This window comes from Dromaius novaehollandiae, chromosome 15 (assembly GCF_036370855.1).
Source record: "Dromaius novaehollandiae isolate bDroNov1 chromosome 15, bDroNov1.hap1, whole genome shotgun sequence".
Lineage (NCBI taxonomy): Eukaryota > Metazoa > Chordata > Aves > Casuariiformes > Dromaiidae > Dromaius > Dromaius novaehollandiae.
The window spans coordinates 1,526,675-1,545,076 of record NC_088112.1 but is presented as its reverse complement, the minus strand read 5'-3'; the positions used below and the strand labels follow the sequence as shown (position 1 = coordinate 1,545,076).

At 44.5% G+C, this 18,402-nt stretch overlaps 1 protein-coding gene across 1 annotated transcript in view; it reads left to right on the top strand.

Annotated features, from left to right (window-relative positions):
* The first annotated feature begins 4,778 nt into the window (after positions 1–4,778).
* The window catches only part of UBE2D2 (ubiquitin conjugating enzyme E2 D2), a 35,932-nt gene continuing 22,308 nt past the window's right edge, over positions 4,779–18,402 (top strand). Inside the window, exons 1-2 of the mRNA XM_064520735.1 lie at positions 4,779–5,110; positions 16,085–16,148. Of these exons, the coding sequence (XP_064376805.1) occupies positions 5,087–5,110; positions 16,085–16,148 (88 nt within the window). The 5' untranslated portion in view covers positions 4,779–5,086. The remainder of the gene's footprint in view (positions 5,111–16,084; positions 16,149–18,402) is intronic.

Here is an 18,402-nt window from a genome sequence, read left to right as displayed (position 1 = left end):
GGCTAACAAGCAATGCTTCAGCTGCAGCCAGGGTTGCTTTGGATGGAGAACATCAGAGATTTTTCAGAGCAGATGCAGCCTAAATCTTCTCTGCTGCTGATGAGAACAGGACTGGAACACGATCTGATGCAGGATACAGAAAGCGTGTGTGGGGTGTCAGTCCCATTGTCTTTCTGTTTGGAGTGGGGTGGGAAGAGACTGAGAGCAGCAGGACTCCTGCGAGTGTCACGGACAAGGTGGAGGAGAAGCAAGGGAGAAAGGCAACAGGCAGGGAGAAAGGCAGCAAGAGAAGGTTACAGACAGGGAAAGGAAGGGGGAATCTGAACAGTAAACCTCAGCAAAGAGAGAGAATAAAGGGGAAGAGAATGCAAAGCAAATGAAAACTGTAGAGCAAAAGCAGGAAAAAAACAAGAGGAGAAATCCTGGCCTGAGTTCAGTGTGGCCAGGGATTCCCCAGCTCTGCACCCTGTGACCTTAGGTTAATGTTTGTTTGTGCCTGGTATTTCTTGATTCTCATGGCATTTTTAAGACATCTTCTAGTTCCAGTGGAAATGTTTAAACTGTTGATACATCAAAGATATAACTGTGAATCAGGGGGAAATTACCGTTCCAGTTGCAACATGTCCCTGTCTTCAATTCTCTGTAGACTTTAAGGAGTTAAAAATCTATCTTTTTAAAGCTATAGGCTAAATCTCTGTAGTTGCAGGTGAGAATGAAGGCTTTTCAGGAAATGTAAAGAGACTGACCTTGTGAATAACAATGATAAAAATGACTTTCTTCTAATTTTTTTATCTCTTAGAGGAGTTCACATCTGTCTAGTAAGAAAGAGCAAATCATAGTCATCCCTGGTACTAAAATCACAATGTAACTATTTTAGTATCTCTTTACACTTTCAAAATTGTTGATTCTCTGGACTGAGTTTTACAGTGCTTTACTACTCAGAGAAGACTTTTCAAAGCTTGACAAGGAAAAAATAGCAATCGAGACTGGCACTGCTGTTATTGTGAGCTAAAATTAGTTTTCCAATTTGGGGAGAAATTCCAACGCTTTTTATTAGAATACTGGAAAAACAAATGACATTAATCTTAGCTGGTGTGCAGACTTCTGAAAGTTGCAGGTGCAGCTCTTAGAGGATGTGACTTAAAGATATTTTGAAAATTGCCCCAGAAACATTAGAGTGATGCTTCAGAAGATGCCTGAGGATAAGGAGGCCTTTCTTCCTCCTAGCAGTCACTAGTAGGACTTCAATTCAGGATATTTAGCATTGAGCTAAACTCCTAAATGCATTTTAGCAGAGCAAGAGCCAAGTGCTGTTTTCAACATGAGTGGAGATTTTGACTGCTGCTGGCTTGAGCCTGGAGCATGTCTTTACACAGCTATGGTGTAAGAGCTAGTCCTGACCTGGAAGCTAGGTGGCTACAGTGATGGTGGATATGATGGTCTGTGCTAATAGTCCAAGGCTGGACCATGAGGATGTCACCTGTACCTAAAGGTACACATTGCTCTTGGGTAACGTGGGTTGTTTTTATGCTGCAAAGTGGTGTACAAAGCAGGGTCCTCTCAACTGTTTCTCAAAGCAGGCAACACAGATGTTTGCCCTATCCAGGGATGGGGCAAGTTACAGCAGGGCTAGGGGTGAAGCTATTGTGACTGTACTGCTCTCAGGGCCCAAGGAGCGTGTCCGAGTAAAGAGGAATTTGCAATGCCATTTCTAGTAACCAGAATAAGATTGCTTGATCGTGATCTGACTACTGTAATGTTGGCTGGGCAGCAAGAGGAAAGCAGAATGCTTTGGAAAAAGAACAGCTTTGCCATGGATCCAGGACTGGGGATGGCCTTAAGGGGAAAGACTCCTTGGGGTTAGTACCTGAACATCTCCAGATGTTCTCCAGAACTGTTGTCTGCTTTTCTGAATGAATGAATGAATGGTGTCTAGCGGGTGAATGAACAGGTGTCTGGCAACCCAAGGGGTGCAAAAGGCTACAGACAAGAGGGAAAAGATCAAGAAACCAAAGAATGAATCAAAGTTGCTGAAAAGACCCAGAAAACCCAGAAAAACATTTTTATGAGTGTGTGATATATTTTCTCTGTCATGTCAGAGGATTTTATGAGATGGCAGAGGAAGGGGAGAAAAGCAGGAGAACAGGATTTCTGTGGGGAGAAACCTAATGTGGAAGAAGAGAGAGAAAATAATTTGAAGCACACCCTATCCTAAATACATTGAAAGAGAAATCTTAGATTGTTGTAGAAAGGCTGGCAGCAAAGTCAGCAGGAGAACAGATGACAACTACTGCTGAGAGGCAGCAGCTCCCAGGCTCCCTAACAGGATTCTGCAACTGGTGCAAGCACTATCAGAGATCTTCGCCTCCACTCTGAACATGGTGAGCAGCAGCTATGCTGGGAGGAGAAGGGAGCAGGTGCTCTGGGAGGAGTCGGCATGATTTTATTGTTGCTAGCTCTTCATCAGAAATAGTGTGGGGTTTCCAAACCTTCGCAGTTCAAAAGCAGCAGGCAAATTAATGCTAAAAGTAACTCTGCTGGCTACAGGGACTGGTTCGCAAAAGTGCTTTTTATCAAAAGCATAGCATCTGATCTCAAGGGAAGTTTTGGAGCGGAGTCCCAAGCACAGATCCGCTTCTTGCAGCTTGGAGTTATTTTTTTTCTCTTTAATGTCTGTCATTTAAGCCTTCCATCCCTCTCTATCAAGAAATGCACAGGTGTGAGAATGACAAGAAGAACGGCAAAAAACACAAATCTACCACAGCACCAGAAGGTGCGGAGAGGAAGACAGGTAATAACAGAAAATCTTAGTACAATCCACTAGAAATGTCAATTGCCCAAGACATAAATCTATAGGAAACCAGGCTTTGCTATGAGAGCCTGTGAAGGAGCAAAAACTCATGCCTTCTTGAAAGTCTTATGAGTTCCAACACTGATTAAAAATGCTCTTGGTGTTCTTCTTGCTAGAAATTATCAGAGCTGCCAGCCTGGAAGTATGCAGACAGCACAAGGCACCAGCCATCCCAAGCCTAACATGGAGGAGTCACTGCCCAGTCCCTATTCATAAACGAAAGATGGCAATGGGAAGAGAAGCAGGGTCAATAGAAAATACTTCAATTAGAGTCTAAAACATCTCAACAGTGTAAGATGTCCCAGGGCTCACAGGTTGTAAGAGAACTGCTTTAGCTACAGGTTTGTGCGATGACAGCTTGTTGTTAAGCTGAACTGCTCTACAAAAGCGACTTGTTCAAATTTTAAAACAAAATCCGTGTCTATAAGTTGCGGCCTGTTGACTGTTCCCAGCCTAGCTCCCTCAATTTCTGATTATTCAGACCTAAAGGGAAGCTGCCCTTTTGTTTTTGAGCTTGCTGTTTGTGGTTATGATCCATTCATGCTTTGATGGCGTAGCTACACAAACAGGAAGTGGTTACATGGCTCAGAGGTTTGCTGAAGCGTCACAGAACCCGTTCCCGGCTACTGACTGGGAGCAATCAGAAGCATTATTTGATGGCTTTTTGATAAAAGCCACACAAAATGCAAGTGGGCACTCAGTCATCTGAAAACTAGCATATTTTCGTCCTTATTGGTGCTCTCTGCAGAGAAGTTAACATCTAAATGGAAATGATTTTTTCTTCCTCCTCTGTAAGTGGGACTTTATAAGGAAGGTCATTGCTTGAGTATTCCTCTCCCTACGTGACTGTTGCCCTGCTGAGCACTTTGGTGTCTTTTTAAGCACTGCACTTGCTGGTACTCCTTGAGTTCTTCACACAACGGTGCGATCTCGGTATGCTTGGTAAGCCCGATACTTCACGTACTTTCTTGCTACTATAAATAAAACGTGCTTGATTGTTCAAGCCTTTATTTTGCAGAGACATACTGCTATCTAAAGTGTTCTCCTCCCCGCCTTAAGAAGAAATTGCTGTGCACCAGTCTCGTGCTGCTCAACATGGCAAAGGGATACTTAACAGGACACCTCAGCGCTCCTCCGGCAGGTACAAGGCGCTGCCAGCATCATTTTTAGTGTTGTTTAACGCGGCCCTGGAGGAGTTACGCAACGGGGCCTTCGCTGGCTCAGGGGCCCTCCCCACCTCCCGGTGACCAACACCCCGGGCCCACGCAGCTTCGCCGCCTCCCGCGGCGGGACCCGCGAGTCCCGCGCCTCCTCCGGGAAGAGGCCACGGGCCCTTCGTGGCCCAGGCGCGCCAGCCCGCCGCTGGGGCCGCCTCAGCCGCTGACGTCCTAGGCCCGCTCGCGGCCCTCACGGGCCCCCCGGGGCCGGGAGCGCCGCCGGGGCGGGGCTGGGCAGCAGCTCCCCGCGGGCGGCCCGAGTGCCGCGCTCTGTCCGCGCCGCCGCCGCCTCAGGCCCGGCCCGGGCGCTACCCGCCGCCTCACGGCCAAGGCCGCTCCACCGCGGCGGCGCGGCCGGAACTTCTTCCCCTCCCGCCTTCTCGCGAGAAGCCGCCGTCACGCACGCCGCCAACCAACCCCCTCCGCGCGGCCGCGGCTGCCCCGCTCCGTATTCTTCCGCTCTCCCCCTCCCCCTTCTGGAGAGTTCTGTACGCGCGGCGCAGGGCAAATAGTCCCCGCCACCTCCTCCCCTCTCTCGCCCTTCCCCCGCGCCGCGCCGCGCCCGGGCTCGGGCTCGGCCCCGCCACAGCGGCCCCCCGCGCGCCGCCAGCCTCGCGGTAGCCGGCAGGCACGGGGAGCGGAGGGGGCAGGGAGACCGCGGCGGAGTGATACGCGGCGGGGGGGGAGGCCGGCTCGGAGGCGGCAGCGCATAAAGGGCCCGCGGAGGGATGCGGTAGGAGCTGCGGCAGCGAGCGAGAGTCCAGCGGCCGCCGCCGGGGGAGCAGCGCGTGAGGCCCGCCCGCCTGGAGGCCCCCACCCCCCCCCGCACCTCTGCCGCCGCCTTCTGGCCCCCCCTTCCCCTCCCTTCCCCCCCCTTTTCTTCTCCTTCCCCTCCCCCTCCCCCCTTCGCGCTGTCGCCACCTCCGCACTCCTCCTCCTCCCCTCCCCCTCGGAAAATAGTCCCCGCGGGCTGCCCCCTCCCCGCCCGCGCGCCCCTCCTCGCCGCCTCGCGCACACAATGGCGCTGAAGAGAATCCACAAGGTAAGGGCAGGGCCGCGCGCCGCCCCGGCCGCCGCCCGCCCCCCGCGCCGCGCCGCGCTCGGCTCCCGCGCCCGCCGCCGCCCCGCGCCCGGGCCCCGCCGCGCTGCCGCCGCGCTCCGAGCGGGCGCCGGCCCGGCCTAGTGCTCGCCTTACATAACCCGACCTGCCCCGGCGGGCCCGGCCTCCGCGCCGGCCCCGCTGCCCCCCCCGCCCCGTGGGCACGGCCAGGTCGCTGCCCCTGGGCCTGCGCGGCCCGGGAGGATGGGCCCGCTCGGCCGCGCCGGGCCTGGCCCCTCGGCCCGGCCGGGGGGAGCCGGGGCTGGCCCGCTCGGGGAGGTGGGGAGCTCCCCTGGGGCGCGGCGCGCACCCCCAGCCCGCTCCTCCGGCCTCACGCCTGAGGCTCTGCGCGGGGCCTGGGACCGTCCCAGAGGCACGAAGGGAGAGCTGGGCCCTGCCCGGGCAGGGCAGCGTCTGCTCGGCCAGTTACTGCTTCGAGTTCTCGAAGGGTGTTTTAACCTTTTCTTCCTTTTTAAACACTGAAGTAAACAATTCTGTGAATTTTTGTTTGTTTTTTTTGTTTTTTTTTTTTTGTTAGGGGGCTTGTGTGTTGGTTTTCTTGGTATTAACACGATCATCATTTGACTAGAGATTGAGGAAAGGGAACATTACACCTTTCCCAGAAACGAAGAAGGCTGGTAGGAGCCAAGATTAAAAAGGTGAAACCAGAGAAACTTGGTGGCGGGTCTGAAGCAGACCAGGTTCCTTGTTGCTCCTTTCGCTCTGATCTCTGTTCTGTTAGCAGGCCCGACTGTGCTGATGCTGCTGTGACGGCCAAAGATGCCGAATGCTTTTGGAGTCTAGAATAAAGTGGCACTTTTTTTTTCTCTTCAGAGTAGGTCTCTGAAATTCTTACCAGGATGCCAGAAGTTGCCACTTTTTTTAGACAAGTGCTCTGAAGGAGTCAGTTCTTGACTCTGGGGCTAATCTTTTTCTAGGAGTTGACATCTTCAGGAAGAAAATTGTAGGTGCAAATTTTGTTTTATTTTCGGAGCTAATGAGGATTTCTCTTTAGGGTCTCCCCCACACACACCTTGTTCCTCAGAAGCAACGTGCCTGCTGCGGCCGAGGCCGTGCCCTGGGCGGCTGGCGGAGCCGCGCTGCCGTGAGCTGCTTCACCGCCAGGGGGCCTGGCTGCGCGCCGGGGCCGGGGGCTGCGCTGGAGGCCCCCTGCCCACCCACCGCAGCTGCAGAGGGGTATTTGGGGGGGGAGGGAGGATTTCCCCTGGGAGATGGCATCCTGCAGCTTCAGTCTTGCAACTGCTGCATCTAATGAAGTGTTGCTGAACACATGTGCGTTCTCAAATTACCCCGTTTCTGGAAAGTTTATGTTTAGCACTTAGAAACATCAAGATACCACGTACTGAGTTGGCGTTTTAAGTGGTGCTTGCTGTTTTTTAGGAGAGGATACATGGGGTAGCGCAACACTACTTTCACTGAAAGTTTTGGCATAGCTCACTTCTAAGCTTTATGTTGAAGTTCTTCATCGCTTCTTGAGGAAAAAGGAGCTCTTAGGTACTAGATGGTGAAATGTGAAGCGTAACAAGTTTTGTCACATTCAACTAGTCAAAACAGTGTGATGTATTGTAGAATAGCAATGACTCAGATTATTAGTTTGATGAAGCTATCTAGTATGCTTGTAGGGAAGTGTGTGTGAGACATCCTTTCCTCTGGAGAAGGTGTGCCATGGTCCATATGCCAGCTCTCTATAAAAATCTCTCCTGAATCTCTCCTCCAATCTTGAAGCTGTAGCTTGCTTGATCATCATAGTATCTTTTAGACAGGGAAAAAAAGCCATTTCTCCCAGAGAGGAGTATTCAAGCAGGTTCTTACTGCCTTGGTGAATCAGGCATGGAATTGGTGTCCTCTCCCTGAAGGGTGTAGCTGTCAGCCTGGAATCTGCCTGCAAGGTTCAGATCTAGAACCCAGCCATCCTGTAGGATTTCTGGTCTGAATTATCTATGTGGGTCTCATTCGTTGAGAAATAAATGTGAACCTGATGCCAAATATTCAAGATCTCTTGCTAGTTGTGTGTTTTTTCTTCTTTGTATAGTATGTTGTCCAAATATTAATGTTCTTGCAATGGTGGTAGGTTATCTTTTAGTTTTTGTGAAACTTAATATATGGTATTGATCAAGTTAAAGCTAAGGCCAAGAAGAAAGTTGAAGAGAGCTTGAAGGCTTACCTATGCTCATGGAATTGGTAGAGCATAAAAGGGAAGGATTTAGAGAATAATTGTTAGTATTTTCAAACTTCCTAATAAAAGTGTACAGTAATGGGTTATATTTTTTACTTAATTGGTTATCAAAAAGGACAGATAAGGGAGAAGTGGATTCATCCATAGGTTTGGCAGAAAATCCACATAGATCTCAGATATTGCTGAGTTAGTCTTACTTTTAAGCAAGTTACATTCTAGTTTAGTATCAATTCAGTCTGCAACATTCTGTCACTTGTTTTAGGGACACTTTTTGCAATGTGAAGACTGTTCTGAATTATTGCAGCAATACGTGTGTGGACTTTGAGGTATTTTGAAAGACCATTGCCTCTATGGGAGTGAGTCCTATACCTGCCATTAGAATATATCTGAGGCACTACTAGAATATATCTGAGGCACTACAGTGAATGGTGGAACAGGATAAATGTGACTGGGAAGGGGTGGGGAGAAAAGATGAGAAAACAAGTAATACAGGGGTTTTGTGGGGAGGGTATAACTTTTGTCCAGTACCTTATGAAGTGAAGTAGGCAAATCTAAATGAAACTCCTCTGGAGTTTAGTTAGGTTCAGGATTAAACATTCTCACAGAGCACTTCTGTTGAAAAATGCAGACTTGAAACATAAGAGAAGTTGAATGTGTTTAGTCTTTGTTAACACTGGTTACTCATGGATTAATTGTTCATGCTCCTTTTCAGAGCAAAAGAATCCTGAAGGATAATGGGGACTGTTAGGTAACATGAGTCTCTGAAGACTTGAAAAGTAGTGTGATACTGAGCATCACTAAAGCAATGGTGTATACTGAGCTCTACAAAGTAGGAAGCATTTTAGTAGACTGAGTGGTTATTGAGGGGAGTAGTGGTGATAGGGCTGTAGCCAAAATCTCCAACAGAAACCAAGTATGTGATGGGGAATATAACCACTTGTTCTATCACTACTTTTAAAGTTATCTGTGAGTCAAGCTACAGATGGAAAAGGAGTACTCTAACTTGAGTTACTGTGGTTGTATTTCACTCCTACTTGGGTAATCACTGGTCGTGTACACTCCAGCTATTTTAAATCCTGTGGAGAGTGTTTATATCTTCCCTTTTTTTTTTTTTTTTTGGTTCTGGTCTTCAGGGAAAGCAGCAGCAGTATTTCATGTGTAGTGACTGTCCTTGTTGGAATAAGCTGCAGAACAGCAAGTTTACCGCCTTTGCTCTTACACATTGTGGCAAGAACAGAGGCCTACAGAATGTGGATTAAGTAGAAATAATCCCAATAGACTTGAGTACAAGAAAGGCAATGGAAACAAAAGCTGCTATTTAGGCATTTTTAGAGGCTATTATCAGTCTCGATATATTTAGTGTTCATTTCTCAATTTTGCCACTGGCTTTATAAATACTTGGCAGTTTGAGTTTTGTCCTCTACTATGGACTGTGAGGTTTTCTCCAGAGTTCTTGTATGCTTTGATAGTATAGTGGTGAGAACTTGAGAAATTACTCTTCAGATTTTCTGCTTTAGTTATAAGCCTTTGATGCAGTGCAAATGATGTTATCTAAAATGGCCTCTTGCATGTTGAACTCTTCTGGGTGGCAAGAGGGGCAGAATGGAATAAAGTTGACTGCGGTCTGGCAAGCGGTGTTGATACTGGCATGGGAGCTAGTACAAGAACCTCTGTGGTCAGCCCTAGTCCTGGGCATGTCTGTGGAGGCACAGTTGTCTCTGGAGTTCTCCAGAGACCCAAGCTGGTATAACGTGTCTGCACTAAGAAGCAGCAGCTGTTCTTTAAGCACATGCTCCTAAAGGTCTCCAGCAGTGAGACTTGCTGTTGGACTGCAGCTTGTATTATATGTAATAATAACAACCAATTGCAGAGTAGCCATGAAGTGCAGGGATAATTAATGTTACTGTTATCTTCATGTTGTATGTATTTTACATGTATCCAGAGATGGGATAAGATTTATAGTGGAGCACTGTAATTAACAGTTTCTGTTTAAGATTTAAGCCAAAATGCTTTGGATTCAGCTACAGCCGTGTCTGCATTGCTAATTTTTGGAAACTATATTTCCTATAGCTGATTAAGCAGGACACCATTTGGAATTGCTTTGAGTGGGAGAGCAAATAAAAGGTTAGCTCACTGTGTGTTATGGGATTACCCCATATGAACTGCTTGAGATCCCTACAGTGAGGGGGAGTGGCACAACAGAAGCAGTGCTTGAGCCTTGCTGAGGTAAAAGGCTTTCTTATGGTGGAGGAATGGTGGCTTATTACCTGCTTTTGGACCTCTGCAAATGAGCAGTACTGCTCCACAGAATCAAAGTATAGCCTGTAGTGATGCCTGGGCTCAACAAGGCTCACTTGTAGTCCAGAGCTGTTTGACCCTATAAAATGCTTAAGTGTCACTTCTGTCAAAATGAAGACTACAAGCAGATGGCTTACATCAGGATTATTATCAGTTATTCTAATGATATTGAAGTATAAACTGTATGGTATGCGTGCTGCCTGTGTTGAGCAAACTCTCACTTCTGAACTATTGGTGCTGCTCTAAAGCCGCTAGTAGAGACAACCTAGTCCTTCTGTTGTAGCTTTTTGCTGCTAGTGGAGCCCATCTGAGTTAAATACCTTGTTTGTAGCCAGCACACAGTATACTGGTGAGGCTTCTGTTATTTATCATGCTGATACTTGTATTCCCCACCAGGAGGAGGTTATACATTGCTGTGGGTATTTTCATCTTTCAGGCTTAGAGATGAAAGGTGACCAGTATATTGGAACTTGTTCATAACGTGTACCTTGCTTATTCCCCTGTATTTGATGCAGCTTGACTCTTTCTTAAGTTACTCAGATAACTGATTGCCTTCTAACAGTTCTACTGAGACTTGCAAGAAGTCAAGAAAGTCAGTGGACCTGAGCCGTTTCAAGTATCAAAAAAGCAGATTCAGTCAAAAAGGATTAAAATCTGTCTGAAGATTAAAATACTTCTGTTAATAGGGGGAAGTAGCCTTAGAACAGCACGTATTCTGGGATCACTCAAGCCTCGTAGACCAGAAGAGCGCTTCTGGATGCTGCCTGGAATCAGTCATCTGACCTTGGTGTACACATGTGAGCACTACTTTGCAGAACGGTACTGCTTGATAAGCAGTTAGTACATCTATAAAGTGATGTAAAACGCATTGCAGTAACAGGCTATTGCACCTTATCCTACACAGTGTCTTCTGTAACAGATAAATGCAGAACCCACTGGCCTAAAAAATGTTCAGCAGACTTTTATGATGCTTACTGTCTCTGTCAGACCTACTCAGGTGGCTGGCAGCTGCTCATCTGAGCTGTGATCTTGCTGCTCATGTTGAGGTAAGGAATAGTTGCTATTGGTTTGACTTTTGCTCTGATCCTGTATTGCTCAGAGCTGCTCTGACAGCTGCTGCCAAGTAATGGTTAAGTGGCTCGAAGTTCTATTTTAGTTAGATAAATTACAATTTTACAACACAGTCATAGAGTGCTCGTCAAGGAAGGCTTCAGGGACTTCAGGCAAAGGAACTTGCTAAAGTCAGATTAAAAGCTTGTTTTGCTGTCAGGCTGCTACTGCAAGTGAAAATTAGGCTTATCAGGCTAATCTGAGTCTCTGAGTAACTCTTAGTAATAGTCTTACAGACTAATTTGCTGAAAATGGAATAAGGAGGAAAGACAGGACACCATAGAGTCAAAAAAAAAAAATAGACTGCACATATGCTTAACTGCTTGCAAGCATATCTAGTATATTTAGGGAATTTTACCAAAGTCTGTCTAAAATTGCTGGAACTGACTGCCACAGGACAGTGGTGTTTACTACTCACTAGGTTGGCCTTATGATGTTGGTAGTTATCTTTCATGTTGGTTATTCTTGCTGAAGGCTGTATCAGCATTACCTTAAAATCCTTAAAACTAGTCTGATCTTTCAGCCAGAGTGGCTTTTTGAAGAGTGTGGTATGTAGGGTGGCTTGTTCTCTAGAGGAATAACTTTGAACCTCTATAACAGAGGTTTTTGAAGCTTGCAATTAAAGTGAATTATAACTTGAAAAATATATAGGATTAAACTTTAAAATAAAACTTAACACTTATGTCTGACAGTGCTTTAAAAACTTTTTGTGCAGTTTGAACTCCTTGATCAAGATATGACAGTTATAATTACAACATATTAGCTAGTAGGGAGTGGAGTAATGGGAGAAGGGTAGCATTTGACCTTGATCTGAGTGAGGTTTGTGGCACTGCCTTTTCAGAGTACCCTGACTCCTCACTGGCGGCTGATGTTACTCATGACTTTGGTAGCACAGCTGGTAAGGCTGTGGCTTAACTATATTCCCTCTTCTCTAAAATGCTTTCCTGGAACTTCCGAGTAGGTGTATACTCTTTTTGTTGAGAACTTAGCTCCAAAAAGTGGATTTGTGTTTCTAAAATGTCAGTTTCTTGTGGAGTTTTGTGGCTTTAAATTAGGATAAGTAGTTCACGGGTGTAGTGATAGTGTTTGATCTTGGGCAAGGTTTCTGCTCTGCTTTGCAGCATGCTCCAACTTACTCAGTTTTGCTGGGGAACCAGTTAATGCTTTTAACTTCTAAAGATGGGTCAAGTTAATATAATCCTCAGCAGTGGGCCCAACTCCAAGGGCAGTGTGCTGCAGGTGAGAAGGCAGAAGCTTTAAAGTTGGGTAATTCAGTTTTGCTGCTAAAGATGATTCATTCTGAGGTAGCCTTCTAGGAGCTGAAAACTGAAATTTAATCTAAAGGCTGCCTAATTCTTCACTCTTAAGTTCTTAAGAAGTAAAGCCTCCATGTGCCTAAGGATCAGAAAGGGTCTTGAATGGTTACCAGCTACAGCTTTCTTCAGGTGTTGGTTTAAAATCAGCATTGTCAAGATCAGAGTTTGTCATTGACTAAGAAGTCATCTCTGACTGCTAGGAAATACTAGCAGGCCTTGCAGCTTAGGATCTGATATGTGTGGTAACGGCAGGCTTATAGATTATACAAAATGTAATTGAATCCTACATATATTATGAATTTAAGTTTTATTTGAACTCAGGTCATTCATTTTGGGTTATAAGCTGCTTTTCAGTCTACCTCAGTAACATCTGGCAACAAACACCTTGCTAGATTTCCTATTGTTAGGAGTACTTTAGAAACTGCACCAAAATTTTCAAAAGGCAAGATAACATCTTGGATGGATGCAAAAACTTGGCATGCTGTACTGCAGCAGTGTACACTCTTCTGTGTTTGTACTGGATGAATGCAGCTGGATATAATTATCATTCTTCTTTTAAACTTGGCTGTGCAAGTCTGAGAAGGGACTAGTGGAAGTCTTACTAGCATGAAGGCAGCTTAAGGAGAATGGCATGCTAAAAACTTCTGTCATCTGTGCCTTGCCAGCAAATCCTGTAATAAGTTAGTCTCTGGTGTTCAAGGGCAACTAGATGTCTACTGTGGGTAATGACTGTACTCTAAAGATGATGTGTTGTGGAAGTTACTTTGTCATCTGAGCTGTTCTGCAAAATTCTGCAACACTTGAACAGAGGCTTGGATTGAGACTTGTTGCTAAGCTTTTCCAAATGCAAAAGCTTAGGCATCGCTCCTCACACGGGCCTCTTAATTTGTGACACTAATCTGGTGTGAACTCTTAGAGCAGAACCTGAAATACAGCCTTAAGTGTGAGCTGCAACACTGATAACAGGTGGTGTGAGTATTCATTATAAGTCCTCTCTTTCTGGTGAGATACTACACAAAGCTTCAAAGAACTGCAGGTATTCCTTCTAACTGGAACTGAGAAAAATTTTTGAGAAGCAGGGTGACTCCACCTTGTCATGAAGTTAACCACATGAAGTGTGCTGTTTCATCTGTAGGTGGGAGCTGTGCTGCAGTACTGCTTTTGAGCTGCCAGGTGTAGGGTAAACATAAGGGTAGCTTTAGAGTTCTGAATTCCATTAGATAATAAAACATGTTCAAGCTGTAGGCAGAGTATGTAATTATTTTTTCCCTATATAGAAGAGAAGATGTATGGTAGGTTGTCATCTTGTATGAAAAATATGGCTTCCTATAGTTGTACTCCCCTAATGAAGCTTAGTATTTTTTTCATCCTGTGTATATATAAAACTGGAGTAAAGAGTTACAGGTGGCAAGAAGGAGAGGCTTAGAGGCTTTTTAAAATAGATGCATCTGACCAGAGTTTTGAGTGCTATAGCATCAGTGTCTTCTCCAGAAGATTGGAGTCCAGTAGTGATTGAAAATGAATTTTATCCACTTCCTGAGGGTTGTTGGGAAAAATTAGGGTAGTCCGTATTTGCAAACTTTCATGCCTGTCCTTCTGAATTTGTGCATATGGAGAGTCACTTCATTCTTTCTAGCCATGACTTGACTGACCACAAAGAATGTATGTGGCCTTCAGGTGACCATAAAGGTGTCATCAAAGTTGTGCATGACTGACTGCATGTTCCTTTGCTGCCTTGATGGCAAGGAGTGTCTCTTGGTTTACTGATGTTGAAATGGAGCATGGGGCAGGCTGCTGTTCTCAGGGGCACTGTATTTTGCAGAATTAGTGTCTGAAAATTTGTTATTATGTGTATTTCTTTGCGGTTTTGGCTGAACAGTACATTTCTATTACTCTTAATGATGCTCACCATACTTATCTGGACTTAGCCCACCCTCTGTACATCTCTCTCCATTCTAAAGTATGCTGATGGGGAATGAGAGCACTTACTGATGGCAGCAGAGTTTTTACACTCAAAAAGGGAATCCTTGTGTGAGTGAAGTTGGCTGCTCTGAATTGACTTGCATGACTCACACCTCTGAAAGGGTTTTTCTTCCCTTATTTCCTACAGATGTGCTTGGAGATGCTGTCTACCTTCAGGTGTAGATGTAGCTGTTCAGCAGATGCTGCATTCTCAGTATCTACCCCAGTCCAAGTACATGTTGAACCATAAGATGGATAAGCAGGGCTTGCTTTCATCAGCTCTGTAAGATGCTCAGTGGGAACACCAGAAAGCCTTCAGTTGTCCATGATGTCAAGTAAGGAGGCTTTCAGCTAGGCTCTTTAAAAGTTGGGAGCCTCACTGAGAGGAAAACCAGAGTTATGTGCTATATAGGAGTCTGAATATGTGAAGCTCTGCATCTCCACTGTAAGACTCGGGGAATTGCTTGTTGCGGGGGTTGGGGGTGGGGATCTTGAAATTCGCTTGTCTGGTGTAAGGCAACATCAAACAGGTGAATCTGTAGTGGGGCTTTGCTTCCTGTTGTGGTATCTGGCAGCTTGTACTTAGGTGGAGGGTTTGGTCAGTGGTGGCCACCCTATTCATGAGAAGTGGAAGCTGGAACCTCTAGAGGTCGTCTATTCAAGAACTTAAATGCTGCCTGTAAATAACAAGAGGCTGTTAAGCTGCAAGCTTTTTCCCATCCTGCAGTTGCTTTGTCTTGATCATTGTCCTTCAGTGTTTTGTCTTTCATGAGCTTCAGATAAACCCTCTTTCTCGGACTCCGCTGTGGATAAGTGAAGTGAGGCAGCCTGTCGCAGTAGCCCTTGTGGGCTGTAAAGTGTTGAGCACACAGCAGGCTGGGGACAGCATGGGAATGTTTCCTGGATGCTAGATTTAGTTCTCCTCATAGTTGTCTGGTGTTTATATTTAGCTTTTTAGACTGAGCCCTCATGAGCAAAAGCTAACCTGTCTGCGCCCATTGTTTTTACCTCTTTAACAAAGTCATGCAAAGCAGGTCAATGGCTGAGCCAGAATTAGAGCAGATAAGCTCGATTTCAGAGCTTTACTTCTATTTCCACTTCCCATTAAATCTTCCTGAGCACGAGTAGCAAGAATACCAGCTCATACCTGGTAGTATATTTAGGAGAAACAATTTGCTGACACGAATTACCAGTGGCAGTGTGAACCCTTCTGCATAAAATATGGCTCTTGGTGCTTTTTTCTTCTGACTTAGATGGAAATTTACTTTAAACTGAAATATAGTATAGCTCAGAGGTGTTCTGAATTACTCAGTGCGTTAAGCTAGAGAAATTTTGAGGTTCTTAATAGGGTCTCTTCAGGATAAGATTCGACTGACAGAAGTACTTTAAAAAAAATTAAAATTTTACATAAGTTGTGAGAATTTCCATTCACGGACTAGCAGTTCTGTAGCTGCATAAGATCTTGCATTTCGTTCAGTTCACTTCTGTTCCCTGATGCATGGATTTGGTGATAAAGGCAACCAGGCTATTGAAGTTTTATATACTGCAAAAAGATGACTGTGTCCTTGAAATAGACTAGTTTGCGATAGCAGGAGCAACTTGGGAGCTGTTCTAACACAAGGGTTGAAGTCTAATACAGAGTGTGTCTGGACTGAAGCCATTTTATCTTTCTATGGCCTACAGATAGTGGAGTATATAATACCTTGATAATGCTTGGATTTCTTAAATTCTGTACTTTAGTTTTAATGAAGGCAAAGCTAATGTGATTGGTGCTATGACTGAAGGAACATTCCTTTAGACTTCCAAACTATTAAGTCACAGCAGGTAACTGAAGATATGTGCCAAATATTTTACTTTAAGGTACAGCTTTGCCTTCTGGGGTACTGGCATTAGTTTTGTGGGGTTAATTTTCTTGCAGTGTCAGAAAAACTATATTGATGTAGGCATGGTAGCCCAAGTATTACTAGCAGTGTTTTTAAAGCTAATATATGATTGGTTTTGAAATTAAAAAAAACCCGTTCCTGTTTTTTTTAGGAGTTGAATGATCTGGCACGTGATCCTCCAGCACAGTGTTCAGCAGGGCCTGTTGGTGATGACAGTAAGTATGCTAGTATCTGAATATTAACCCACCAAACACCTGAGTCTCTAACTTTCCTGTCTATTTCTTCAGCTAGAAGAGCCCTTGCAATGTTTTGGTTAAGCATGTGCTAGATATTACTCTACATATAAACCTTAAACTTCTTGCCTTTCCATATCCTTTAATACTTTTCTCATGAATCACTGAAGATCCCTCAGTCACTTCAGTTTGGGCAGCTGTGGGTGCTAAACACATCTTAAGCTGCTTGCTTTTAAGTTAGTCTTCTACTATTTTTTTTTACATGGCGTGCTATCTGCAGAAGCTTGTAAACTTCAGCAGCTCTGTGGCCAAAGCAGCAAGCTAGCTTCCTACAGCTTTCTGAACTTGTTTGGTTTCTAAATTATAGGTAGTGTAATCACAGGGTCCTGTAAAGTAAGAAACTGGTTTAGTCCTCACGTTAGTACAGTGAGGTCAGGTTTAACAGTATTTTACACAAGAACTGCAGTTGCCACTGCCTTTTGTGGAAGGGTTACATGTAATCCTTAGGGATAAGAGGGTAAAATGTGAATGAAGGGAAACTAATTAGTGAATTAAAGCTTGAATCATGCAGTAATGTTAGGGTTTTTTTTTAGTTTGTAATAATTACCATGGTCAATGAGTTACAGGAACATTGGAAACATCACTTGTTCTTTAATCTGTTTTGTGTTATTGTATTATAGAGCACATCAGAGTATAAGAACTGAAAACCAGGCTTGGCTCTTCTCCAGTTTTAAGCAGGAGTTCGCTCAGTCTGGTTTACTACTTCTGGATTGCTTGCTAAGCAAAATCAGAATGTTTAAATCCTGCTGTAATCCACTAACTTGTCACTTGATTTGGACATAGCCTCAAATGAGATAAGGAAGTACAGGTAGTGCATCTGTAAATCAGATGGTACTGCTATGTTAAAAACAGTATTCAAATCAGTTGGCACTGCCTGATTCCATATGCCTAGGAATGTCTCTTTGGTGTACACATCAGCTGGTGGTCTTTCCTGTTTCATTCTTACGGAAAGTTGTTCTCCTGATGTGTGTGCTTTGAACTTGTTATTCTCTCCTTTTTGAAGCTTTAGAAAGTAAGAAGTGTTGAAGCAGGAAAAATCGGTTATTGCTTAAAAAGCCCTACTCTGCATTTTTCTTTTCAAATGTACTGCTTTATAGTAGGAAGAAGACCTACTGCTGTCTTGGCATGTCTCGGGCTAGGGAGGGCAAGATGTTATGTTGTGTCACTAACTAAATGGTCTTTATACGGATGCTTCTTTAAACCAGTTCTAGGTAATGTTCCCTGTCTGCTTTGATTAGCTGTGAATAGGGAATCTTAATTGTTGGCCTGTACTTCATGAAGTTTTTCATAGAATGCCTTAACTTTAAACTGAACTGCAACAGTTTCACGAGTTGTATGCTTAGAAGCAAGGTTTTCTCTAACTAGACTTGCACTTTTTTTGGTAAGCTGCTTTTTCGTAGTAACTCTTCAACTCTTGTTCATAGCTTAATGTACTGGCAAGCAGAATGCTTGTAATAACTTACACTTGTAAATTCACTTTTTGTTTTGGTTTTACCAAGGGCCCTGCTGCAAATTCAGGTATTTGTGTTGTGAATACGTTTGCATCAATATCTAATATATGAAATGCATAGGAAGTAGAAATCGAGCCATATTTTTTTTTTAAGCAGCTCTGCCATATAGGAAAGGCTATATAATGAACACTTCAGCCACTTTAGTTTTAAGTGGTATGCTGTTAAAAAGTGTGGATTTGTAACTTGTTGTGCAGTATCTGACAAATGTGCTGTTCGGCATAGCATCTGACTCAGAGTAGGAAATAATAATGAAAACTCAAGTTTGCTAGTTCAAGATCTAGCTGTTCTTATGCTCTAAGAACTTAAGCTTACATACCCTTTCTAAAAGGAAAAAACTAACTGCTGAGATCAAGCTGTTTCTGAACTACTCAACTGCTGAAGTGTATAGAAACTCACACCTATAAAAATCTAGGACTAGGTTAAAGACAGACTCAAGAATGAAAATATCTAAAAGCGTAGCCTTTTTTAGTGATGCTTTCAGACAAGTCAAAGCTGCATTTATTTTTGAGGTTCCTGACAGTTGTATCAAGCTGCTTTTGCTACTCTGTAACTGTTTCTGTTTTCAAAATGTGTTTCAAAGTATGCAGTTGTGAAACTGCATAGAAGGGAAATTACTAAGATACAGGGCCAGCTTGAGGCTGTTCATCCCATAAATTGGGAAGCAT